Raw genomic sequence first — 27,997 nt, forward strand, 5'->3', positions numbered from 1 at the left:
TCTCTCACATAATAAACATTTATTTATAGATGTACAATTGTATAATTAATTCTAAATCAAGAAATACAGATTCTGTGAGTATCCTTTAGGATCTATGCTTTATTGCACATAGCGCTTACCATCCATGGATATCTACTTGAGAAATCAAAAGATTTGGTTGGATGGGCACTGGAGCAGGAGTGCCATTTTGAAAGATGTCAGCACCTTTTGCAAACATGAGTTGTCTCTCACATTTCCCCTCCAACATCTCCTAATGTGGGTAGCTCATGTGCCTCTGTAAACAGCATTTATTCCAAAATATTTTATTTCCACCATATCCCTCTCCAAAGACCTGGGGGATATCTTTTAAAACTTGAAATCCGATCAGATACATCACAGTAGTGGATAGTAAGGCTTGCAATGAACAGGAGGGCTCAGAACCATTTTGCTACATAAATATCCAGTTAAAAAATAGAGCTGGTCAATTTCAAACAACAAACAGAAATAAAACCATCTGGCCTTTCACTTTTCTCCCACCCCCTTACCACCTTACTTGGCAGCCATTGCTATTTTGATAAATTCCACCATAAGGGAACTCTGAAAACTGTTCTTATAGGAAACGTCTTCAGGCAAAAATTAACATCAGGGTAGAGAAGAATCCAGTTTATGCCATTAATGGTAACTTAGCTCATTCAACTTTTGCCTCTCTCACTTCATATGTCAAAGAGATGCACTGGGTTTAGAATAACCTTGAGCGCTATCCTGTTGCTCTAATCCAGGTCCTGCTTACTCAAGCAGGTACCCCAAGGTTTTTAGCAGCATCATTTCTTCTTCTAAAATGCATGATGGGCAAAACCATTGCTAAAAAATGGGTAAAACGTATAGCACGTAAAGCAACCGAAGATTAACCATCCCCCTCTTTCTGATCTCCCCACCAAAACTTTTCACCAGAATCAAAGACTCTGTTTTGGGGGATTTCAATACAGGTTGAAACATCAGAAGTGTTATGGCAAGGTAACAGCCCTATTACAGTTAGCAGTCTGCTGGATGAGGAACTCTGAGTTTAGGAAAGATAAGAACAAAAGGACATAGCTCCTGGCAGGCCCTGTTTACAGAACTAATGCTGCACACTGATTACAAGGCAGAAATAAAGCAGACTCTGGAAAAAAAAAAGTTACACACACACATAAACCAATTTAACACTGATGAGCTAAGACCATTTATGACAATCCTCTCCTTGCTGTACAAGAATCCAACACTGTTGACTGCCACCAATTAAATCAATACAGCAAAAACAAATCAGAGGTCTGGTCAATTTTAAGAAATCTTTCTACAGATTTAGAGATTCTTTTATAAAAAAAACTCAGTCACAAAATTGTATTTTCCTCAACAAAATAAAAAAAATAAAATAAATGCAAAGTATCATCAAATGACGACCTGAAATTGGATAGGTCTACAGGGCTGCACAGCCCCCCAAAACAGGTTAGAGTTCACACTTTACAGTTTACTAAATTGGGCAGAAAACTAAATAATTTAATCCAATCCCTGCATAGTTTAAAAGTACAACATACATATAGCTATAAATTAATTCTAAATAGATAGATTCTTTTCTTATTAATTGGTTTTTAGTCCTAAAAAAAAAATAAAAAAAAAAAATCTTCCAATTTCTCTCTCCGTTCGAAGTGCCCAGTGCAATCATGGAAGGGTCTCCTTCTGCTTCATGGCTTGCTGCAGTTTGTTTTTATACTCTACACTTGTTCTCGTGGTTGCTGTATCCTAGGAGAGACTAGACTGTCGCATTCTAGTGGTGTTGGAAAGAAGGGGAGAAGACAGGCAGCTTTATTTCCTAACTGCTGCCTGCTGCATCTAACGTTGGAGACAGAGAGAGAGAGAGAAGAGAGAGGGCAGTTGTGCGTTGCTAATTCTCCAATTCCATTTTAATTTAAGGTTTGATTCTTTAAATATAAAGTCTGTCACCTTGGCTCAGTGCACTTCGCCAAAAGTCTTCAGGCATTTCAAGAGTCTGGGAATAAAAGTGGTAACTGTGTCAGTCTCCAATCCATGATAACCATTTAAGACAAAACACCTTTCCCACCCACCTCCCCAAATTACAGGTAACATGTCTAACTGAAAAATGCTAAAGTAGTTCTTTGTTTTACAGCTACGCTCTTCATTAGACCATGGATACACAGAGATATGCTGAGTTAGAGAGAGAGTGACAAAATTAATTAAAATATTTCCATTTAATAAGAGGAACAATTATCAAAACAAGGTACAGGACATATATATAAAAAAAAAAAAAAAAGAAAAATCCCAAATGCAAGACACTCAAAAATGGCAGACACCTGAGCTCAGAACTGACATTAAGGACCAAATTTTCAAATGTGTGCCACCTGCCAAAAAACAAAACAAAAAACCTAACCCTAGCCCTCCTAACTTACTTGGGTACACAACTTAGGTGACCAGATGTCTGACATACAAGATAACTAAGGTGTAATGGGTGTGCGTGCATCTGAAAATATGGTGCAAAGTCTCATTTTGTTCCCCTCTAAAAAGCCCCTGCTTTTAATTAAATCTGTGAGAGATGGGGAAAGCCTGTGTGTTTCACATTCATCCTGTTAGATGCTGATGGGTGAAGCCTCCTGCCTTTGCAAAAAATCAGACCTAATATGACAGAGAGAAGAGACTCCAACCCTGGGCCAAATTTTAAATTTATTTGCACACAGTCCTCCTTTGAGTAATCTAGTGCTACTTTCTTTTATGCCATTTGAACTGCCACCACACCACTCTGATTCATCAGGTTTACCATGCTATTGTGCTGTGAAGACACCATGAGTCTCCAGCACTCACAGCTGGCTTCCCCTTGACCCCCAGTTCAATGAAGTAAGTTACCTCTACAACCTGCTGCATCCAGTGAGAGTTTGGTTTGGTTTCACTGAGTGTCTAGGGAAGACGGCAGAGGGACAAGAAACATCTATCTTACAGAAATCTCTTCCCTGTGATCATATTTCTTCAAGTGCCCTGGTACAATAAAATAGGCAACAGAGCAACAAAAACTGGCTACAGAAATGTGACTGCCAGTTGCCCAATCTGATAAATGCTTGGTAAGGGGAACAACTTCTGACCAGACAAAGCAAAAAGTGACATTGTCTCAAATGGATGCTTGACAAGAACTCAGTTGACTTGCAAACATGCCCAGGCCTTTCACTTTGCTCCCAGAGAGCTGACACCAGCAATGCTAAGAAACAGATGTGAATTGGAAGAGCATTTGAGGTGCTGGCATGCAAATTAAACCAACCATCCCAGTGAAGGTGTATATGCTTAACAGAGGGTTATGCTTTCTCCTTGTTACACATGCACATTGAGAGGAGAGACACATGAAGATCTAGATCTCAGAGATTTAAATAAGTATGAAAATCATTGATGTGTCATGCTTCAGTGTCACAGGAAAATCACCGGCTCGTACTTAGACCTCCGCTGAGTGGTCTAGTAGTTACTATCCATGCATGGAGGCTTGAACTTCCGACAGTCTGCTACAGCTTGGGGTGCCCATCTTCTGTGCTCTTTGATACAAATCTGAATCTCCAAAGTAACGTGCTCGATAAAGCAAGCCTTCCTCTGAAAAGGAAAAATTCCAACATTAAAAACAATCATTCACCAAGATGTGAAGTGTGATGTATCAACTGCTCAACATCCTATTGATTTCAATGGGAAAAGGATCTGGCCTCAAGTTCTTCAGGGCCAGATGAAGTACAGTGAGAGGGTAGGGAATACCTGATGTCCTTTGGAACAGAACAAAAGTGATCTTTGTCAACAGGCCTTCAATGGCTCATTGAAAGTTTTAGATATGTGCTGGGAACTGGAAGTAGCCCTAGTGTGCATTAAATGAGTAACATAAGGGGTAGCCTGGTAGTGTGGGAAAGAAGAAATACGGTGGATCAGAGTTTATCACGCTAGCTTGGTCTATTGCATCGCTCTGCAGCAACAACTTTGGCTGACTCAGAATAGCAATGTCAGGGTGTCACATTCAGCACTTCTTGGTCAGAAAGACAGTTTGCATGTTGTGGGGATCCAAGAAAGCTTTGGAATCTCTTTTTGCTCCCATACAAACAACAATGCCAATATATTTGCACACAAATCCCAAACTGGGCATTAGTTCAAAGCAGCTGTAATCAACTATCATACAGTCATTTGAGAAAGGGGCCAATCGAGGGTGGAGTCAATAAAATGTTATCTTTGATGATAAACCTTGAAAGTTAAACAGTCATAAAAAAAAAAAAAATGAAGAGGATTCCATTTTTTACCTTGTAGACTCTCTGATATGGCTCATTAGACTGAACGGGACTGCAAAGATATATGCTTCGTAAGCACTAAATCACTTTGTTCTAAAATGACAGGATAACCCCAAGGCAATAAGGAAACATCAGGAAACTCCTGAGAGTCTCCTGGCCCTACCTTCCCGATTCCTCAGGAAATCAGAGAATTCTGTTCATATCCCACTGACATGGCAAAGGAGCTCCACAGAATGGAGCTGCTACACTGATCATTTCTATAATATTATTGTTTAAAAAAATTATACAGGACAGAGGTGACCGATTTGTCATCAAACCATTGCAGACACAGGGCCAATGGGCTGCCTCAGGTTCTACACAGCAAGGAAATTATGATTGAACTATCAGCGATTTACGTATCTCAGTTCCTACTTAAGGACTTTTTTCTAAAACAAATCAGACTTTTAAGAAAGTGGCCTCAGAAGGTTTCCATTCCTCCCACCATTCCACTCACTCTGTTGCTTTTCCTTCCAGCAGTTATTTCTAAGGTTTGCAATGTAATCGTCTTCCACGCTCCTCTCAACATTTTTCAGATTTGTACCAGTGTACTCTTCTGCAAAGTTCTCAGCTACATAGTAAGCTACTTTCAAGTGCTCCGTCACTCTCCTGTGTATGTGACCCACAGACCTAGTTCAGGGAGAAAAAGCCAAAATAGTAAATGTTATTCAAACACAAAGTAGAAATTATTGGACAAGCAACAGCTAATATGCATTATTAATCTATTAAAGGACATATCCTTCCTGTACACTTGCTGTTTTGGTAAGGAGAGTTTTATCTCTGGTGGAACGGACATAGTGGAACATTCTACCAGGTGGAAATAAAACCTACCTAGCCAACCAATCAATTCTTCCCTGAGCTACATGGGTGTGCTTCAGAACACTGGGGTAGCTTGGGTGTTGACTGCCAGAGGACTCCATACATGTTTTAGAATTAAGTGCTCATTACAATCTTCAACAGCTCCTCAGCAGCTAGTGTTTGAAATACTTTTTGCTACTTCCTTCCCAAATATACGGCCCTTCTCCTTCAGGATGTGCCCCAAAGATGCTGTTTGTGTCTGGTTATGAATCTCTGAAGCTGATGGATCTCGAGCTGAAGACTAAGACAAACCAGTATTTCAGAAATATATTTGTTCACAGAATGAAGTCAGAATGTAGGTCAAAGTAGAACAAAGACACAGCTGATAGCTAAGCTTGCTCAATAAGACTGTCTGCTTGATGAATCCAGACCCTCAGCTCCTCTCACTGCAGATTACTGTTAACCCCAAGAGGGCACATTGCTCTACCTAGCCACATGCTGCAGCATCCACTATTGCTGCAGGAAAGGAGCTAGATTCCCCTTTCCCCATATCCTCTTCCTCCCCAATTCCTTCCCTCTTTATTCAAGACAGTGCCAGGACACAGAATACCTCCAAAAGGGTATTCTCTTCTGATTCACTGACCAGACACTTCAGACAGCGTAGATGTACAGATACTTAGTATATCTAGGTGTACCTACTGAGGAATGTAAGGGCTTGTCTAAACACGGAGTTGTTCCTGATTAATTTCATGTGTGGGCACATTTATTTCAGAACAAGAGTGTCTTGTTCCTGTTTAGCTTAATGTAATTTGAAAAAAGGGGAACCTAAGCACACCCTTCTTGCTACTCAAAACAGAGCCCTTGGTTCTTCACAAGCTTGAGCCCCATGCCTGGGTGTTATGTCAAGAAAGGAGACTAGATTTTGGGCACATGTGAAGAGAAACATAGTATTTATCATTTGATGACCTTCCTGAGTCTGCCTGGTACTGTAGAAACCAGAGGAATAACATGACCCGAGGAGCTTATAACCTAAAGTTAGACAAGCAATACAATTCAGACACATGCCACCAGGCATTTCAGTCTCCTAACGTGGCTATTCGAGGCCAGGAAGACAGCCGAGCACGAAGAACATTTCTTGAATCCCAGCTTCTTTTTCTTCAGTCCCAACATAACCCGGAACTGGGCTACTAAATAACTAAACTATCTGTATTTATCACTTAACTAAATTATGACAGCAAGAATGGAAAAAAAACTGGATCCGAATGGACTGGAGTAGTTCATGTCCATCTGGCACAGCAGATGGAAGGAACTGAGGTGCTAGAGGGCACTGCACCTTCTTATATAACCTTATCCTCAAAACATTCAGAGACACCGACAGGAGAGGTAGGAAGGGGCGCGTGAGTGCTCTAATGGCTGCTTCTTGGAGAAGGTTCTATTGTTAGGCCCCATGAGGTGCCACAATATCCAGAAGTGGGAATATGAAGAGCCACTCAAAGAAGAAAAATGGGATTAAAAAGGTTTATTTTTGCTCATTGAACTAGCATTCTTGGCTGCAATAATGGGTGCTGGCAGATCTCCAAGTCATCCTTCTCAACAATTACAGGTGTTACATAATGTTATGGGTCACGTGAAAGCAAGAGGAACATTAGGAAAAGAAAGGCAAGAAAACATACCAAAAAGTGAAAATAAAACACAAAGAGCCCAACCACTAACAGCCAATTCTTGTTTCCAATTGCTCCCCCTGCTCCCAGCCCACCCCCAAGCTAAATATATATGAGAGTTATGGGTACTAACGGCCTGTGGCTCAAACTGTAAGGTGGGCTGGAGACCATCATCTGGCTGAGAGCTGAAACAATTATCAGGATGAGAATAGGCATCAGCTGGACAAACAACCCAAGGCCACCCTGAGGGGGAACAGAAATATACAATGGAATGTCATCAATACGTTTACATGCATAGAACTATTTAGCATCTCACCCTCCCTTGCAAACCCAATCATACTGTGCCCTTGATCCCACTGATGTGAGTGGGAACTGTGTTTTGCATTCTGCATTAGTCAAAGAGGCAACAGGACTAACGGTTCGATGGGGTTTAAAAATAAAAATGAGTCAAAAGAACATTGCCAAAGCAGCTTGTGGGGATTTTGCTGTCCAGTGATTTCCACCAGCAGTAATGGCAGTCATGGGGTTAAATCCCTGAGCATTACTTTGAAAGCACACCTGAAAGTGCTAAAGCCATCCTACACATCCCAAATCACCATCACATTTTTTGGGGGGGTGAAGAAAAAAAAAAAAGTCTTGAATGTGAGTTTGGAAGGACTCATGTCATTGTTATATTTAAAGATTTCCAGGACAGTTGCTAATGCGCATTTCATATCCATGTCAGTCTGTAGAGACTAGTACCACAGCATTAGATAGATTCTTTAGAAAGTGCTCCCCTTTTACAATGATATGCAAGATGAGTTTGCGTCCCTTTCTGCCTCACCTCTTAAATTCCCTCCCCACTCTAGTGCAGAACATCTGTCCCCAAAGACCTAAGAAAAAACACCCAATAGCATTTAAAAATATATACTGTATTAATGGTCTACACTGCCGTGAAAGAGATCTGGGTTAGCTCCATGGTCCCTCTGTCTCATTTCCTTAGCCAGATGGGGCTGGGAGCATTGCAGAAGCAGCACATTTGGCCTCTGTGACAGAGGCACAGAAATGCCTCCTGTCACTATAAAAGTGTCTTCCTTGACTAACTAAAGAGGAGAACGGATTAGAAGCCCTACAGAAGTCCTGTCCTGTCCGGTGCTCAGTGGAAAGGTAGTGGCATGGTAATTTGAGATTCAGAAGCAAGAAATCTCAGAGTTCGGACAGAGGTTGGGGACAAAAGAAAAATCGGTAGATGTTTAAATCTTTAAATTTTCTGTCTCTTGGTTTCATCAAGTCTGGAGATCCCTTCTCAACCACTCTGGTTTTGCATTCTGTGAGAGTTCACATGTTGAACAGGTCTGGTTCACAAAGTGTGCCTGAGAACATTTAGGTATAGGAAAGTCATTGAATAAGTCAGATGTTTTGACTAACCATCCCCCTCTAAGATCATGATCACAACACCCTGGTTATTTTTCTGGCATTCTTAGATTATAACAGCTTCAAATAGGCCTGATGAGTTAACACTGTAGCATCATGCCACCAGCAGCACATCCTGGGTAGCAAAATAAGGAGGAATGGGTGTAGATGTTATGAGGACTCACATATAAGGTGGATAAACCCTCCACTATTCAGTTAATTTCTGCTCATTGTTTCAAGAGAAATCTGACTTTTGGAATTAAGTGTTTAGGTAAAAAAGAAATTTCAGTTCATGCTGCATTTGGGTGATGCTACAATTTTATTTCAATATGATGCTATGCCAAACAGAAAATGACATTTATTTTCCCATTGTGTAAATGGAATCCAGTCTGATAAGCTGCATCTGCATATGTATGAAAGTCATGGAAATTCAACTATAAGTAAGTGAAACAGGCAACTCTGATAGAAAAAAATAAACTCACTTGACACAACAATAGAAAAGCACTCCACTTATCTAGGAAAATGGAAAACCAGGTGGCCAATTTAATACAATCGCTACGACAGCAACCTGTTTTTTGGGTTGCACACATTAAAGCCTTTTAACTTTCCCCTTGCTCGTCTCCACTTACATCACCCTGATGTTCTCGTCTGTCATGCCTCTGATGGTAGGTATATCGCATCCTGCCATTGCTGTATACGTGAACATTACCTGTGGGCAAAAGAAATCCATTAAAAAGAATCCAGAACACTGGGACATTCTGACAGCACATGGGAAGATTAGGCATAGACAAATCACAATGAAATTCAGAAATGTTCACCTAAGCCACCCTGTGATGTTGGTTGGAGTTTTAGCCAAGTGTCACCAAGTAATGACATTGCAGCATCACTTTAGAAAATAATAATGGAGGCATCTTTAAAAAAATGTACCTGACAGGGTTGGCTAAGCTGTGAGGGTGAACACCAATTCAACAGGGATGATAAAAAGATTTTTTTTTTTTTTTTTTTAAGGAAGAATCTGGAATTCACTGCCTGGTAAGCATTTAGGAAATGAGCGGTAAGTCCTAAACTGAACAATGTTACTATCAGAAAAGACTTATTCCCAAGGTGGGAGAGTGCCAAGTAGACCTGCCTGAAGGGTAATTGGTGGGTGGTCCACATTATTTGTGTAGCCAAACTGGAGGACTTCAGGGTAGGTGGAAACATTGTGCAGGTCTCTTCAGTACTGTGTGGTGTAGAATTTTAGATTATAAAACTAAGACGTTATAAATAAAATAATATTTTTTCCTAGTTTCCTGATCAGAAAAAAATGGCTCTCTTTTATAATTAAGTGTAGAGTTCCTACATCTGTCATCTTTACTTAGCTGTAGTTTTGAATAATAGAAGTAGCCTTACTATTAACCTGTTTATGAATTCACAAGGTAATGGGGAAGAAGAAATTATAAACAAACCCCAATATTCATCTTTCTCAGTTATCTCAGTGGTTCCTTCACTCAAACACCTATTCCATTACAGCTAGTATAATGAATACTAGTAAAAGCTTTACAAATGCCTCTGCAAGTACTTAATGTTATTGTGCTATTCCACAGGTAATTCCTCTACTTAGGAGAGGGAACAACACAGTAACTTTATGTGCTTGTAAAAGGAAAAAATGGTGACCATTAAATGGTGTACAAAGGAAATTAGGGAGACAACTCCTTGCCCTGATCAATTTATACAGATTTAATTTCAGTCTGAACAAATTTAAATCATGTTCTAGAGAAATCCCTAAAAGTTAACTATAGTCAGATTTGGCTAGCAGGGGGAGGCCATGACTACTCAACACCTCCTTTATATATATATATATATATATTATACACACACATACAAATATTTTGATTGATTTTTGTGATGGGAGAGATAGGAAAGTAGGGTGAAAGAACTGGAGACTGATACCTGCTAGTTTTAGTGTCTTAGTTGTGCAGCACAGCAGATGTTGAAGAAGCAATGTGGGTGAGAGATCTCTTCTTGGTGGTTAGTGGCCTAGAAATTAGTATGTTTATTCTGATGAAGGGGGTTTTAATACATCCTCAAAACAGGCTTGTAAAACTAGTGTAAAAAAGTAACTAAAAAAATGTTTAAGACAAATTAAAAAAAGGTGAATATGACCAATATGCAAAATCCATTTGAGGGTCCTAAGAATTCCAGCTCTGATGACACTACCTGCTGGTTCAACAAGCTATTTGTCCAGTGGGTTGAGTTCTCAGAGCTCTAATTTTAAACATTTAGGAAACTGAGATGTTTACATCAGTAACGAACAGTCACTTGTAAGGAGAACTCTCATCTACTTCAGCTGTTGAGAGGAACACAGCTCTCAGTATCACCACAGGCTGCCAATAAACCATTACTGCATTATTGTTCTGTCACAAGAGTGGCAGCAAAGATAGCCGAATAGAACCACCCCTGCCTACAGAGCAGATTAAAACTTGATAGGCTTACTAGAAGGAAATCCACCACCAAAGAACATGTTGAAGAGATCCTCAGGTGAGATGTCTGCTTCGAATCCACGGTGGAAGTCTGTGTGACTGTGTCCATGTCTTGAAGGGTTGACTTTCTCATCTCCAAACTGGTCATATTGCTTCCGCTTCTCTGGGTTGCTCAATACTGCATATGCATTACCAATGGCTGAAATATTGGCAAAAAGGAAGTGCAGTTAGCCTATTTCTCCTGGTAATACATTCCCCTCTTCTGAAGAAGTTTCGCACCTGCAAACTGACAGGTCCCATTACATAGATTAAATTGTCAACTATTCAACCTCTTTAAAAGGGTACTTAACATCCCTGATCATTAGAGGAATGCATCTCTAGGCTGGATGTAAATAGAAGATGAGGACAAGGCCATTTGATAAAATGATTGAGACCTTGATTAACTCAAACCAGGATCCATACACACAGTGCTACTTTGCTCAAATCCTGGGGTGACAGAGATATCCTTCCAGATGAATCAAAAACTCTAAATTCCTGGAAGGATACTGTCAAGATTACTGACTCCACATTCTACTGAGTTTAAAAGTTATTTTTTTACTTGAGAGATGAGGTGGGTGAGGTAGTATTTTTTACTGGACCAACTGCTGCTGGTGAAAGAGACAAGTTTTTGAGCGACACAGAGCTCTTCTTCAGGTCTCCCCTATCTATCTACCTCCCCTAGTCTGTTCCTGACTCTGCAGAGTACTTTTTTTTTTCTTGCAATGATTAATTTTCAGATTAACTTCTTAAACCATGCAAAAATATATACTGAAGCATGGCTTTACTTGGAAAATGTACTCTAAAAATGACATTATGCGATTCCAAGTTTATTGTCCAAAAATATGGCTCAAATCACTGAAAGGCCCAAAGCACACAAATAAAACATCTTAAAGAAATCCTGGGTAAAGGTCTTGTCCATGCAGGTTACAGGTCTCAGAAATTTCCACAGGCCAGAGGGAAGGGGTACAATTAAGAGGAACAGCTTACACAGCATTGTGACAACGGAAAAATACTGAAACTAAACCCCAGCCTCCTTTCTTCCCAACTCTCTTCTTCCACTCTTGCCTCACTCTAACCAACCTAGAAGAATGCTTACTTGCAGCTTTACTGCTGCTAAATTTGCATTTGCTTCTACATTTGCATTTTCTTTTCTTTACACACCTCCATTTGTCAACTCCCTTATCTACCTACCCATCTACCTGAGAGTTTCTGTCCCTGACTCTGCAAGAGTCCATTTCTCTCCTCATCCTCAACTACATAGTGTGAGATGATAACTTATGAGTGAGGAGGATATAGACAAGCTAATTGTACTGGAGTTGACGGAGGATTTTTCAACATAAGCTTTGCAAGGCTTTCTCCTTCAGATAGATTCATGTAACTTCTCCTTTCCTGTTGATGCACATGTAGCCAGAGCAGCAAGAGGGCTTATCTACATGGGAAAGTTATGCCAGTATAAGTTAAGGTGCAAGGAACATTGGCAGGCAATTCAAATGGAAGAATCTGAGGTCTAGGTTTTGTTTTCTGTATGCACTTTTATTGACATTAAAACCCAAGAGATATTAGCAATTATGTTCCCAATAAGTATTTTGCAATGTATTGCTGCTATCTCACTCCAAACCAGAAGTTTAGCTAAAGTGGTCAGGTTTAATTTTTTTCCTCAAAGTCAGCCAAAGCTAGTGATAGGAACTCCAAGGGACAATGTGGGCTATTGCAACTACTGATTAAGACAAAAAGTCTCAAGGCAAAACAGCACTTTATCAGATGTCACTGGGAAGATTAATGTTAAAGCATCAGCTAATACATCAGTGTAAGAAAAAAATAACTAAAATCTCCAGAGCCCTGCATATTTTCCCCTTCATCCTCTGGAACCAAACAGCTGGGCTTTAATGGGCATTATGACAAGAGTGCTAATATCAGAGGCATAATGGAGTGGAGAATCAAGGAGACATGGCTTTGAAGAAAGATAACCTGACAGTTGATAGTCCAGTAATGGAGGATAAAGTGCACCTTGCTTAACGCAGTTTTGACATGTAACTTGCTTCTAAGCCTTCAGTAAATATGATTATTTAAGATTACTGGTGAAGAAACCTGCCTTTTGCCACTTTTCAAGGATTGAAGAGTAAACTGTTGAAGAAAGGTTTATGACAGGCACTATATGGATGTCTGCATGCACATGCAGATTTGATCTGAACCCAATGCATAAAAGGTCTCTCCCAGGTAGCTGGAGGCTCAGCTCACTATTTGCTAATGGCAATCCACTTATCAGTCATAGATTTAAGAATTAATAGGCCTGAACAACCCCTGCCTCTGACTTTTGCTCCTCAACTTATGCCTATCCATTAAAAAAAAAAAAAAAAAAAAACCAACCCACATACCCTAATATCAAATAACATAGTAGTATACACTTGAAAATAGACTTCCCAACCCCCATAGGAACCTCATGTATTTCACTCACAAGCTAGCTAGTTGAAACTGGACATGATACTTTAAATAGAGTTCCACTTTGAAAAGTGACATGTAAAAGTAGCATTTTGAAGTTCTACGTTTATCTCACTGATGCCTCATCAATTTTACTCAATTTACAAACAAAAATAGGTTTTTTTCTCAGCATCCCTAGAAACTCATCCTAAACTCAAAAAGAACAGGAGTACTTGTGGCACCTAAGAGACTAACACATTTATTTGAGCATAAGCTTTCGTGGGCTATAGCCCACTTGATCAGATGAATAGAATGGAACATATAGTAAGAAGACATATATACATTCAGAGAACATGAAATGTATATATATCTTCTTACTATATGTTCCATTCTATGCATCTGATGAAGTGGGCTGTAGCCCACGAAAGCTTATACTCGATAAATTTGTTAGTCTCTAAGGTGCCACAAGTACTCCTGTTCTTTTTGCGATACAGATTAACACAGCTGCTACTCTGAATCCTAAACTCAGAATCAAGCTTGGTGGCTTTCTTCTTACCCAACATCACCAGTATTAAACACTCTGCTGGTCAAATTATGCCTTCAGTGACACCTATACAATCCCACTGGCTTCACTCTGATTTGAACAGGTGCCAACAAGAACATAATTTGGCTTGCACAGTCTTTATTACTGGTGCTCATGAGTGAGAAGGACACCAAGGATGGAACTTAACTCTCAGGTCCCAATTCAAGGCAATGTTCTGGCCATTTTCATGCTGCTAAAAGGACAGGAAAACAGCTGGAGGCCAACCCCAACCTCCCTGAAAATATTCCCCTGGCAGGTGGGAGTTCCCTGGGTGGCACAGGGGAAGAAGGGAGAGTCAGAATGCAGATGGCTATTCTGGGCTGCTGGACAGTCCTTTAGTAACTGCTGCAGCCCAGGCACGAATTAGTAGCTTTGGGGTCACTCTAGTTTACACTAGAGGCCAAAATGGCTCCCAGCAGCCTCAGAATCCTAAACAACCTTGGCCACACTCAGCTGTGCCTCTGGAATAGGAAAACTCAGGCCCTAGAAGACTGAGGGCTAGTCTACACTATAAGCACTACATCAGTGCAGCTGCGCCACTGTAGCGCGTCAGGTGAAGACGCTCGATGCAGACAGGAGAGAGCTCTCCCATTGGCATAATAAAATCACGTCCAGAACCAGTAATAACAATGTTGGCAGGAGAAGCTATTTTCTAGTAAATAGATTTTTAAGCCAGTGACCCCACCTTTTCAAGCATTTGTTTTGTCAGGCTTGTCTAATTTGATATCAACTATTTAATGTGCACAAAAATAAACCTATTTTTCTTAGCACACGGCTCTTTTCTACAGAACTTAATATAATGAGCTAAACTTATTCCTCATGTAACACTACTGATTTTCCCAAAGTGACACCAAGTATTTACCTGGGCCACAATCGATTGCTGAGTATTGATGCTCACTTTGCAAAGTCCCCTGAAAATCGACAATGCAAGCTTTCTAGTTCTTTCTGCTAAGACTGACATAACAGATAAAATTAAGATGCAACATTAACACAAAGGAAAACATTAAGAATCCCGGAAATTAGAGGTGAAAGTTCAGTAATTTAGCCCTTATCCCTAAAAATCAGAACGACTCCCTATATTATGTTTTCTAGTACTACATTTAAGTCTAGTTTTAAATATTCCAAGTGACGGGGCTTCTCTTGGTAAACTATTCCACAACCTAATGGATCTCATTACCAAGAAAATTTCCCTTTTCAGTGTCTACATAGGTTCTGAGAATCAGGATCTTTACATTTAGTTATGTTTTGTTTTAAGTTATTGGGGATTTAAAAAAAAATCTTGGCTGGTGATAATTACATAATTGGTTCAGGTGCACAACTGAGTTTGTTATTTGGGGTTTATATATTGTAATTCCATTTATGATATTTTTGTTTAATTGCAATATTGATGTGTCTGCTGAGAAATCTGGAGTCTTATTAGAGGACTGCTTGGAAAGCTCATTGGGTGGGAGAATTTAAACTATGTAACTGGTTTCTCTGATGCCAGCTCAGAAGAGGACAGTTTTCTGCCAGACACTTTTCCCAATCCCCCTGCCCCCCCCGGTGATAAATTCAGTTAAACTGTGTGCATTTAGAGTTATACTAAGGCACTTTCTGATACCTGCAGTTATAAGAGACAAGGGTTTCTGTCCCAACTACTGACTCCTATTCCACACAACCTAATGAGTCTGTAACAGGTTGCTGGTCCTTAGGTGCACGTGCACATCCCTGCTCTCCGTTCCAAGGCTTGTCCCTTTAAGACCAGGAAGGTTGAGGGCATTTATTGTCTCCAGGAAGGAAACATGATGGAGAAGGGTCCGCTGACTAAGCATCATGTAACTGCCTGCTGAAAACTGTATAGGATTTCTTCTAGCTCAGTCTGCTGAACACGAGGGTTGAGGAAACACCCCGAGGAAGTTCCTCCCAGTAGGCCTAAGAGATAGCCAGGAAGGGCTACTTAGGGGGAAAGATGTGTCCTTTTGCTTTGCAGTTAGTTGTGGAAAGTGGACCAGGCCTTTTTTTCCCAGTGTTTGTATTATTTTGAGCTTTGTTAATAAAATGAGCCTAGAAGAAAGGGACATGAACTCAGTTGTTTTGGGAGCTTTATTCTACTTTCCTGGCTGGCAAGTTTGTCCACTGGCTTACAAGGTCCCTTCTTTATTTTTGTTTAATATACATTCAGAAATCAACAACACACCACTCATCAGCCTTCATTTATCGTTTTAGTATCTTTTAGCTGAGGTTGCACTTAGATTGTCACCCCAATACATGACCTTCAGCTTGTGAGGGAGTTGAGTTCAAGAAATAGGAAACATGTTTTTACCTTTGAATGCTTCTGTAGCACCTGGCGCGTGGTTCTTATCTGGGTGAAATTTCAGTGCTAGTTTTCGGTAAGCCTTTTTCAGGTCCTCGTCAGAGGCCTCTCTGTTCACTCCTAGAATTTCATAGTAATCTTTACACTGCTTTACCCTAGAAGTTAAGAGAAATGAGGTGACAGGGGCAGTTAGTTTGAGGTAAGGAGGCTTCTTACCTTTGAATGCATCAACTTTTCAGCATCCCTACATCCCAATTCCAGTTAATATTGTCCTCTGAACTTTGGTTTACTCAATTTTGATTCCTCGGTATGAACCAGTTTATTTCACATACCTGTTTGCCCTGTGCTTTTATTACCAGGGTATCTACAGTCCTTAAAGAACAAATGAGTCAACCCAGTAAAATGACTGCGCCCTCAAGTGGCCCAATGTCACCTTGCATTGGTGTGGAGGCAATTTAAGAAAAGGTTTGACAGAACTAACAAACATCGCACCATGACTTGAAACTCAATAAATTCAGGTTCTAGGGGCTGGTTAGGGGAAGCTGAGTCCATGGTTTGAGAGCTCCCCACAACAACAGGGACAGATAGCAAGAGTGATCCCTCAAACACTGGGACAGGATCTGGGGGAAAACAGTTCTCTCAGATTCAATTAATTCACAGACCAAATTGTCTGTTGAAGGTTTCCACAGGAAGGAAAAAAGCCTGTTCAGGTCATCCAGCCCTATGTTACAGTGGCCTGGTTCATACTACTGTTGTTCAAGGTACATTAGCAGTTCCACAAGGAGTTCTCTCTCCCCCGCCACCTAGACTGCAAAAATTCAGAGCTAAAATATGATATAGGTAACAGAATGGACTCTTCTTAAAAAACGGATTAAGTAGTAAAGATATCCAGAAATTAATCAGCTCAAGATGAGTGTTCTTGTGCAATTCAAACATACCATAGCTTTAAAAAAAAAGAGTCTACTGATTATGTCTACAATTAAGTTTATCTGCTCTTCGTATTTACAGGGTGGGGGATAAATGACAGCTGAAAACCTGTTTTCAAACAGTATACTGCACATGCCAGGTAAACTTGTTCCAGGTAATTTTAGCAGGAGTTTTACTAAGCATATCACAACATGGAAGTGTGATAGCATGGGAAACCACCACAATGTACCACTATCAGGCTCTCATCAAGAGAGACTCAGGACTGGAATACCAGCAGACACTACAGGTCAGGCCTGATGTGCACTGGCAGAGTTTACTTAATATTAATTATCTGAATTAAGGTGCCTAGAAATTTGAGTCTCAATGTACTAGGCATACATATGGAGTGGGAGGGGGGAACCTTATGCACAGGACAGCCAATTCCAGCCAGGGCTATTAAATCCCTCTAACACTTTTATGTTATAAGCCCATTAACAACTCTCCAATTACCCAACATTCTCAGATAATTCAAAGTCTGTCATTACAGTAACACACATCCCACACAGTTTCTCCATGTATTAAAAAAATCTGTGTTTCTGCAAGTTTTAAATGTCTTTGAAACACTCTGGAGAACAGACTGATATCATGCAATAAAACCAAACACCGTTGGGGTAGATCATTAATGTCACTGGACAACAAACTATTCTGTCCTATGAATAATGAAGCAGTGACTGCCTACCTCTTAACTGCATCCACCTGATCTTGGGTGTAACCTTTGCTAGTCTCCCCACCTGCCTCCCCATTGGCTGATGGGAAGTCTCCACTCATTTTCCTAAAGTGGGCATTTGTGGACTCCCTGGATTTGGACTGGCCATTGGCTGATTGTTCATTCTTGGTGAGGGATTCGATCAGCACTAAAATTAAAAACAATTGAAAAAGAGAAAAGTTTAGAGATCATCCAAATCACAGAAGCTACATTGCCCCTTTACCCACTGAGAAAGAGGGATCCCTCTTCATCTCTGTCACAACCATAAGGATCCTCCATTCGTTCTTTCCCCTTCATCAGAGATGCCATCTTTTCAGCCCAGGAATGCCAGTGTTCTCACTGCTTCTCAACCAAAAGTAGGGGGGGCACAGCTTACTGATACTACTACTACTACTTCAGCAGGGGCAAAGCACACATCCTCCACAGCAATCCCAGGCCCTACCAGCCTGGGAGACAAGAGTCTGGAAGTCACACCAGGGTCCCCAAATTACTAGACATTTGTTTTCTCATTTTCACTTTTTTCTGCCTTTCCTTTAGGAACAAATATTTCCCACTTTGTATTCCATCTTCAGGAATGAATAACAACCTTTAGAGAATGGTACCCTGGGAACAACTTCACATCCATTCATTTAACTCAACTAACCTCCTGACTTTCAGTCCCCCAATGGTTGGTAAGTTACAATACAACATTGCTATCTACAAGGTTTAGAAAACAATCCCATGGGATAGTCACAAATTTGTTAAAAGGGGAAAAAAATAAAGCTTCCTTCTAATTTTCCTCTGTTCCAGAGACACTGTAATGATTCAAATACAGGATGTGCTGAATAACTTCCTTTGAGCACAGACAGCCACAGTACACAGCGATGGTGGTGGGGTTGTGGCTATAAAGTCTAACATCATCAGATCCATAGCAGAATGTGTTGGAAGAGCACTTTGGTTTTTGGTACTGTCTCATTTATTTGCAGGATGCAGGGAAGCTATGAGAGCCTCTTTTTCAATTTGTTATAGAGAGGTTTTTCAAATTCACATTTTAAGTCCTTGAGTGGGATGTGCAAGTATTTTATGTATATTGCTCTAAGGCTCTTCTGCTTTAAAACCTCCCCTTCCATCCTCAGGGCTCCATGCTATGGATACCACCTTTCAGACTGGGGCATGGCAGACATAATAATTTAGACCACAGCCCAAAAATGCAGCTCCGTAATTGGCCAGAGCAGGAAGGTGAAGATCATTGTGCTCTGCAGGCATAAAACCACCACTCAAATTCACTTTGTCATCTAATTTTGCAATGTTCACCTTTTTGCAGACAACTCTTCAAGTCTTTAGTTTCTGTATTTCATAAGGCTTGTCCCCACTGTATAAAAAGTATACACACTTAATAAAACTAGAAATGGAAAATAGTATTTACAGACATATCAGTAACTTGAAGAGGTTGCAATCCTTTATCCAGAATCTATACCAAAGAAGGACATTCCATCTACTGCAGTGCCCAAGAGTCTACCTGAATGCACATTTAAGACTTTCTACCATGGGGATATTGCATTTTTTACGTAACAGCAAACAACATATGCAAGCCAGCAGCTGAACTAAGATATCATATCTGCTACACAAAGTTTATGTTTGGGGAAGAAGAAACAGATCAATAATCCTACAACCAATAAAGAGAATCATTACAGAATGAAGGATAAAAAGCAAAGAACACTGGAGGCTAAGTACCTTGCTGAATTGCCTGTTGAGCTTCTGAACCTTAAAATATTTCTTCTTTCAGAAAACTTTCTTAAATAGATCTGACTGTTCCAAAACTCCCCATAGATTATAGTTTACAGGCTGCCTCTTTTGACCTTACAGGTGACACCAGATAGGCTGCCTCATTCTTTTTCACATTTCCCATACCAGTTAAATGCAGAAAATCTCAATTAGATTAGACAGTCCCTCTCTCTACAAAAGCAGGAGTGTTTCTTATATTACATTTTCAGGTATGTTGTTCAGTTTTGTTTTTAAAGTCTGAAGCAAGAAGGCTACCAATATTTATTTTGGGAAAACTATTCCAGTCTAATATACCTCATTGAATATCTGGAGAAATTTCTTCACAGTCTAAATTCTCTCTCAATTTCATCTCACTATTCTTATACAGAGAATTCTACTTGATATTAAATTTATCTTCCTCCTTAGTATTTACACTACTCAAATATTTGTAGATCTATGGTCCTATGCTACTCCTTAGTTAAACTATACATATTTAGCTCTTTAAATCTGGTCTCAAAAGGCAATCCCTCCACCCCCTTTATTTTTTGTTGTTGTTCTCTGAATTCCCTTTAATTTGTCAATATATTTCCAGTAACGTGGGTTCCAAAGCTGAATGTTAAATTCCAGGCTCAGCAGCAGCAGAGTCACATGCTGGGACTACTTCTCTGCTCCATAACATAGTTCCTTTGCATATGCATCCCAAAAATCACAATGCCCTTTTATGCAGCCATAGCACATTGCAAACTCGTGTCAAACTTGCTGTCCATTATTACCCCTGTATTCAGTCAGCATTACTTCCCAGCTCTCTCCCTCCCCATTAGCATGTGTGTTTAGATTACTTTTCCTCAGATGTATTAGTATGCATTTTTCCAAATTAAGTAGTTTTAGGAAAGTCAGCTACCAGTTGTAAAACTACCATAAGCCACTGAAACTTTGTCTAGGCCAGGGCTTCCATCACTGGTGGTGATTCTTTTGTAAAATTCACTATTGTAGAAATTAATTTATATAGTGATAGCACATAGAGAACCAAGTCAGAATCTGAACTATACAAGAGCTATATATTATTATTATTATTGTGCCAGGCAGTGTACACACACAGTCTACACAAATGACTTTTTGATCTTTGCTAGCACTGATTTCACTAACCGAGTTGTAAGGGAGATTTTTAGGAATCGGACTAACCATACAAAGTCTAAATTAACATCATGTAATTACAGAGACTTCAAGATTTCTCCCCAGCAGCGTATTACTAGGCATGTCACAGAATGTAAAGAAATAGAGCTTACACTCAGCTATGGGCTGTGGGAAGGTGAGAGACACAATAATAGAATGGTTGGGGTTATAGTAGGCACTTTTAAGTGGTACGTTAAAAAAAAAATTAACGTACCCCTCTTTCCTTGCATCCTAGGACTCTAATCTGTCCGTTTCCACTGACCCATCCATTATTCTACATTGAATAAGCCTTCTGTCTATTCTGCCCTACCCAAGCCAAATATTTAGGCCTGAGTATCACTGCTCCAGGTGCAGGATGCCCACACATGATGAGCAAACTGGTATTTATTCACTCTTCAGCATCTGTTTTCCTGATCAGCACCATAGCAAAACTCTTCAAGAAAGCCAAGGCATCTCTGAGGGTGATCCATTCTTGCTGGAACAGAGCTTCTAGGATGAGTTTTTCCACAAAAAGATTACACTTTTTCCTGGGTAATTAGATAAGAAAGGTTAAACACCAACCTTAAGGCAAAAATCACATCAGAAACAGAACAAGCCTATTCATCATGTCTGCAGTTGCGGGAGGAAGCCACACAGGACTAGAGAGAGGCATACAAACAGCCTAGAGCTCCCTACTGTGAAAGAGTTCCCAAAACAAATGGTCCCCTCAAGAGTTCCCCCTCCACCCTCAAAAAAGTTGAGAAATCAAAGCCAATTTTGGTTCTGTCTAAAAAATTTAGAGCAGGAATTCACATAAGTGACAATAAACATATACCAATAAAAGAATTGCTTTCCTCTTTTTTTTTTTTTTTTTTTTTTTTTAACTATTCACTTAATTTTGCTAAACGTCAAAGGCATATGTTTACTATTTATTTCTAAAGCTTACACAGACACACATCTGGGATGCTGCATAGTTCAAAATAGCTAAACAAACACAGTTCAATGGGCCAGATAGTCACCTGCAAAATAAAGCAGGCAAGAAGGAAGATGTGTTTAAAAACAAAACAAACAAAACCCAACAATGTAGAAATGAGATGAATAGACTTTGCAGAGAATCCTAAAGATAGCTGCAGAGGGACTCTGGTGGATATGCTCAATGAGGGAATTCTGTAGCTAGGGTCTGTAAACCAAGAAAATTCTACTTCCAGCCCAGCGAATGGAATCTCAGGATAACAGTAAAGGCAATTATGTCTATTGCAACTTCCCCAGAGAGACATTAGGGGATGACCATCACTTGTACGTAGCACCCTCAGGCCTAGATCACAGAGGACTTTATAGAATCTCAGCAGTGTAGACTGGGAAGGGCAAGTAGGGTTAGACTGTTTTCTCCCACCTAACCAGGCTTCTTCACTGTAGTCCTGTAGTGATATCATGATGCAGAATGCATCATCAGTCATCTTCATGACCACAATATCACAAACACAGGGAGATGACCTCACAGCCAAAAGAGATGCCAGGAGAAAGAAAGCAATGGGAGTTTGGAAAGTTAGTAGCAAAATACAGAGCTTTTGAGTAATGTCTTTTATCCCATCTTCTCCCTGCATGCAAATCCCTCTCTGTGACTCTCAAAGCCCACCCTGACCTGTGAAATAACAGGCATGTTACGAATAACTTGAGCGACGTGGCTAGGTTGATATAAATTTTAAGAGAAGACTAGGGTTCAGTCTCCCTTATCAATTGAAGAGCATCCTCAGCTTTAGGATAGGGTGTAAAGCAGGTGTGGAATGTGGCCACTCTGGGCTGTCAAAGGCACAAGGACTCTTCTAGGGGAAAAATATGTAGACCCTGTCTGCTACTGGGTTTCAGTACTTCTAGGGACATGTCTACACAACAGCTGGGAGGTGTCTACCCAGCTCAGGTAGACAAACACTAGCTATATTCAAGCTAGCACACTGCTAAGTGGCTATGGCAGCATGAGCTAGCTGCCCAAGTACAACCCAATCTGAGGTCCTTGATACTTATTTAGGCAGCCGTGGCTGCACTGCTGTTTTTAGTGCACTGGCTCAAGTGTGTACAGGGCCGGCTTTAAGCCGATTCGGCCGATTCCCCGGAATGGGGCCACGCACCTAAGAGGGCCCCACAATGTCCGGGGCTGCCGGCGGAGTGGAAAAAAAAAAAAGCCGCGTCCTGCTTCTCCCCCCTCCCTCCAGCGCTTGCGCCGCCACACAGCTGATCAGCGCAAGCCTGGGAGGGAGGGGTGAGGAGGAGGAATGCGGTGTGCTTGGGGAAGACGCGGGGCCAGGGCAGGGATTTGGGGAGGGATCCAATGGGGCAGGAAGGAGGCGGGTCAGGGGCGGAGGTGAGACAATTCGCGTCCCGGCGTGGGGCCCCACACCTGCTAAAGCAGGCCCTGAATGTGTATGTCTATCTGAGCTGGGAATCACACCACACAGCTCTGGTGGGAAGCAAGTACGAAACCAGAGGGGACAGGTAGAAGTTTTGTTTTAGTGTGTGTTAAACCTAAGAATTTATTCCAAGCATCTACCCTTACTAGGTGAATGAAAGATCTGGTAATGCAGGAATTGGATTCCAGTTTACCCATGTATGCCGATTATGATAGAGGCAGCCATACAGCAAGTTTTCCTCCTCCACCCTACCAAAGATTTCAACATAAACTTGTTCAGTCATACTCCGGATGTAATTATGCCTCTAATTGGGGGGAGGAGCAGGGGATACTTTATCAAACCTTTCATTTAACACTCTGCTTCTGTCCTAGTTGTCTACTTTCGGGGGTGGGAAACTGAAAATGAGCTCCCCGAAGACCACAAAACCGCTAAATTGTGTGTTTGGGGGGAGGGGGGACCAACTAGATATTGCAATGGAACAGTGGCAGGACAGATGGATTTTTAAAAGATTGGGGTTTTTTGTTCTGAGTTGCTTAAAAAAATAAAATAAAACCAGACAAAACTTTCAACCTGGTCATGCTGCCTCCATCAAAAAAAGCACTGTTTACAAGTCTATTATGTTTCATTGGCTGACAAGCTATGTAAGTGGTACTTAGGGCTTGGCTACACTTGCGAGTTAGTGCGCAATAAAGGAGCCCCGTGCGCACTAGCTCACTCCCGGTCCACACTGGCAAGGCACGTAGAGAGCTCTGACTCCACGGCTAGAGCGCTCCTGGTACTCCACCTCGGTGAGAGGAATAACATTCGCTGCGCCCCCGCTGGAGTGCCGCAGCACCAGTGTGAACGCGGTGTTGCATTACTGTGCTCTGATCGGCCTCCAGAAACGTCCCATAATCCTCTTAAGTCAAGTGGCCACTCTTGTCATTGTTTTGAATTGCTGCAGGAATGCGGAAATGCGCTTTGAAAGATCCGTTTGACAGGCCGCTGCTTATCTGCTCTGTGACAAATCAACCATTACTGTGGAATGCTGTGTGTGAGAGAGTGAGGAGGGGGGAGAGAGGGGGTCTGCTGCTGTCTGAACTTACAAGAGAGTATGCTGATATATTCTCAGCCCCGCAAAAACCCACTCTCTCTCCCCCCACATACACACAACACACTCCCTATCACACACTACTACCCCCCAATTGAAAAGCAAGTTGCAGTCACTTACATGCTGGGATAGCTGCCCATAATGCACCGCTCCCAATTCCGCTACAAGTGCTGCAAATGTGGCCATGCCAGTGTGCTTGAAGCTGTCAGTATGGACAGACTGCAGCGCTTAACCTACTGCGCTCTCCGAAGGCTGGTTTAACTCAAAGTGCTCTACATCTGCAAGTGTAGCCATGCCCTTAGGTCTTGTCTACATGGGGAAGTTACAGCAAAGTTTATGAGAAATAGCTAGGGTGTGAATTCAAAGCACAATAGCTGTTCCACACTAGCTCCCTGTGTGGACACACTTATTCTGCACTAAGAGTATCTTTTTGTGGATTTGGTTAAGCCACTTCCAAAGTATATACACAAGGAGCCAGTGTGGAATAGCTGTTCAGCAATAGTTTTTCGGCATTAGTTATTCCAGGCTTTTCCCCTATGTAAAAAGCTGTAAAAGTAGAGGGGACAAGATCCCTCAGGTAGAACTTCACAGTGTCTGGTGGTTTTATTTCCAGTAATTATTTAACACTACTGCCTATTCCTGAAACAGCGGAGAACAGTCCATTCCTGAGTGAAGCTTCTATGTAACATGATGCCATTTCTGCTCTCTCTTTCCCTTTTTCCCCCACAGTTTTTCCCTCAGCACTTTTCAGGAAGAGTTTCATTATTTAAATCCTCAATTCTCAAGTGAGAGCTTGATGGGAAGCAACTCTAGACCCTAAATGTTGCCAAATAACACGCCACCAGAGGTACACCCTCAAATCCACAGCCACATGTCCACATATAATCTGCCTAACATCACAATATTTAAGACCCAATAATTTTCCAAGCACAATTTCACTCAGAAGCTTATCAAGTGTGTCTTCATACTTCACCAAACTGTATTAATTAGACTTTTTTCAGCAGAAATATTGTGTCTTTTCACTATTAAGAAATGGACTAAGCTTAAGCACATAACATTTTTCAAATAAAGGCTATTATATTGAGCAAAGATGCTCATCCCAAAGAAGTCTGAACCAACTCAACAGGAGGTGACCTTTACGCATAGGAAGGACTCTATTTCTCTATTATACCTCATTATGTGAAACATCACCTGTTCTAGACTCAAACTTCTACACACCCAAATCTGGTGTTATTTCACTGTCTAGCTTTATACGAAGTTTACACGTTTGTAGGTCCATAGTAAACCAAGATTTTCAGAACACAGTTTACACAGAGGAAAGGACCGTAACAGCATGCCATGTTTCCTCCTTCACTTCTGATTGAGAAGTTCAGTTTGGGTCTGTCACACCTTTGGCCGTTAGAGGACAACATCACCCCAAACATGTGCAGCAAAATAATAGGTACAGAATTGGGAAATACGGACTGACATGGGATTAGCTGCCCCCATGCCTGGGTACAGAGGGCTAGGGCAGCATGGACAGTGCTAGGACAGCAGTTTCCTCCCCACCCCATTAGCCAGGTTGGCCTTTTCCCCTGACAGGCTGGGGTGGGAGGGGCAGCGATGGGGAGCGGGTCTGTTGGTGGGTGGGACGAGTGTGCAGGCTGGTTGGGGGCGGAGAGCTAGGGGGATGAAGGAAGTTGAGCGTTGGGGGCTCCCTAGGGGCAGGGGAGCGACGGGGTCTCTGGGGGCGGGGAGGCAGACGGGGGGTTCCGTGGGGGGGGGGCTGGTATCCCCCAGCCTGACGGCGCGGTGCCCTCTGGGACCTGTAGTCCCTCGCGCCCCAGTAGAGTGGGGTTCGGCCTCCTGTCCCAACGCAGAGGGTCTCGATTCCGCCCCAGCTCCCGCATGACTCCCCGCGGTCACAACCTAGTTCTACCCACCGGGGACTCCCACTGGAACCCCCGCCGCCCTTCCTGCCGGGCAAGCGAGGACTCCATGTCCCATGATTCCCAGCGCGGCGGGGCTCAGTGCGCAGGCGCAGTACAGGTGACAGGTCAGTAGCGCCGCCGTTCGCGCCGCAGGCCCCGCTCCCCCGCGCCCCGGACCCCGCTCACCGCGGACCCGCTGGGAGGGGTAGAGGCGCTGGGCCTTCTCCAGGAAGCGGAGCGCCTTGTCGGGCTGGCTGGCCTTGATGGCGGCTACGGCGATGGCAATACAGCGCTCCGCCTCGTCCCTGTTGGACTCCATGGCGGCGGCAGTGGCCGAGACGGGAGGAGGGGCCGGCGCTCGGCGATGGCGTCACCCTCCGAGTGCGCGCAGCAGCCCCCTGCCGGAAGTTCTAAGAGCGACCGGAGACCCACATCTCAGAGTTACCGTGTGGGAAGGAGTAGCGGCGGAGTTACCGTATTGGCTGGTATATCAGCGCATACTCTTAAGCTAGGTCACCCCATAGGCGATACTGAAGAGACGCGACGTCTCCAATGTCTAGGGAAGGGCTGGGAGTCAGGAGGCTGCTGGGCCTGAGCCGCCCTATGTGTTGCTATGGGACCCTGCCTATTTCCTTGCCCTGCCGTATGCCTTGGGTCCCTCAGGGGCAGGAGAACAGAGAAGTCATGAACATTCTTGGCAAAATTTATTTCTGGTTTTGCCAAAATGTAATTCTCATCAACACGTTGGGGCGGCTCTGATCCTGCGGCTGCCCTCACTGTGCAGGATTCAGGGGCCAGGCCCAGAGTGCCATTTTGTTATTAATGCAGGGGGCGAGAGACATGCGCATCACCCCCTACACACATAATGCATTATTGTCATGAAGACTCTGCTGTCGCTGACATGTACTTTGCATCGGTATTACATGTACATGTAATATCAGTCACCGTCCTCCTCTAGAGCGCTGCAGAGACTGGGCTAAGACCTGCACAATGAGTCCCTGCTAGAGCAAGGCTCAGAACCCAACCTCCTGACTCCCGTGGCCAGGGCTAATGGCTGAACACCTCCCACCATTGCACTTCTCATAGTGCCTGATGGGCAGACTAAATTCAATCATATTTTTCTAAAAATAAGTGTTTTCCTCTTCTTCTTATCCTTCACTGAGGCAAGGACAATGTGGAAAAGCTTCCGAAGAAGCCCATCAACTGTTTTCTGCTGTCCCTTAAAATGTTGTTGTGTAGCAGGTTGTAAACACCACTCTAGCTATTCTCTATTCATAGTCCTGGCTTCTCTCTCAACTGCCCATTCTTTTATATAGGTCCAGATTTACTGATGTGTTGTTATTAGGCATTAATAAAGTTACCTGTTCTAATAACTAATCTACTAAGACTGTCTGCTGTGTCAGATCCTTCCATCTTATTTGAAATGTAGGTCCCTCAAATATATGCTTAATTTAAATCAATAGGACTATTCACATGAAAAATTTAAGCATGTGCATTGGCACTTGCAGGACCAGGACTTTATAAGAAATTTTCTTTTTTGTTTTTCTGTATGCTATTACCCTACATTCCTAAAAAATTAGGACTTCAAGTTAACCTAACATTAAGCATCACATTATTCCCACTAAAGTGTACTGATGCATGAAGATAAGAGAAATATTTATGCCAGCATTGGCAGCCAGGTCACCTAGGAGAAAGAAAACTCTGATTTCAAGCCAGAGGTGTCAGATATGTTCATATGAACTGATGTCCATGGCGAGGGCGTTCCCTGCAGGTGATGTACAATAGCCTTGCCTGACTATCGTAACTAGGCCAGGGCTGCTATAATTAAAGGAGTAAGTTGAGAAGTGTGTGTTGGAATGTAAGAACGCTAACTGGAAGAAGTTTGAAGCTAGGTGAGGACTTTGAGAGAAGAGTAAATGTGGCATGGGTATAAGAGACCAAATGGAAAGGTTGCAAAGCCACAATGCTGGTGGAAGGTTACAAAATCTACTATTTATGGAGTTCAACTTCCCCAAATGGTGTTGGAGTTATTCTGGATGAAACCACGCTGAGCCATGTGTTAGAAGTTACCA

The 27,997-nt window shown here is 42.1% G+C and overlaps 1 protein-coding gene across 7 annotated transcripts; it reads right to left on the bottom strand.

Annotated features, from left to right (window-relative positions):
- On the bottom strand, positions 1–26,307 carry DNAJB12 (DnaJ heat shock protein family (Hsp40) member B12). Of its 7 annotated transcripts, none has more exons than XR_004646491.1 (10): positions 26,112–26,307; positions 17,599–17,773; positions 15,963–16,108; positions 10,634–10,819; positions 8,788–8,867; positions 6,900–7,009; positions 4,765–4,937; positions 3,446–3,597; positions 1,957–2,002; positions 1–1,845 (listed from the first exon to the last, which is right to left on the bottom strand). XR_004646491.1 is itself a non-coding variant. In XM_034776117.1 (10 exons), the coding sequence occupies exons 2-9, from the start codon at positions 20,769–20,771 to the stop codon at positions 3,476–3,478; spliced, it is 1,008 nt and encodes a 335-aa protein (XP_034632008.1). In that variant the 5' UTR covers positions 20,772–21,068; positions 26,112–26,191; the 3' UTR covers positions 1–2,002; positions 3,446–3,475. The 7 variants fall into 7 exon arrangements, 5 of the variants coding, with proteins under 5 accessions (XP_034632008.1, XP_034632009.1, XP_034632006.1 ...); XR_004646492.1 differs by having other exon boundaries at positions 3,436–3,597; XM_034776117.1 differs by adding an exon at positions 20,756–21,068 and having other exon boundaries at positions 1–2,002; positions 26,112–26,191.
- Between the last annotated feature and the right edge of the window lie 1,690 nt (positions 26,308–27,997).

This window comes from Trachemys scripta, chromosome 7 (assembly GCF_013100865.1).
Source record: "Trachemys scripta elegans isolate TJP31775 chromosome 7, CAS_Tse_1.0, whole genome shotgun sequence".
Taxonomy (NCBI): Eukaryota; Metazoa; Chordata; order Testudines; family Emydidae; genus Trachemys; species Trachemys scripta.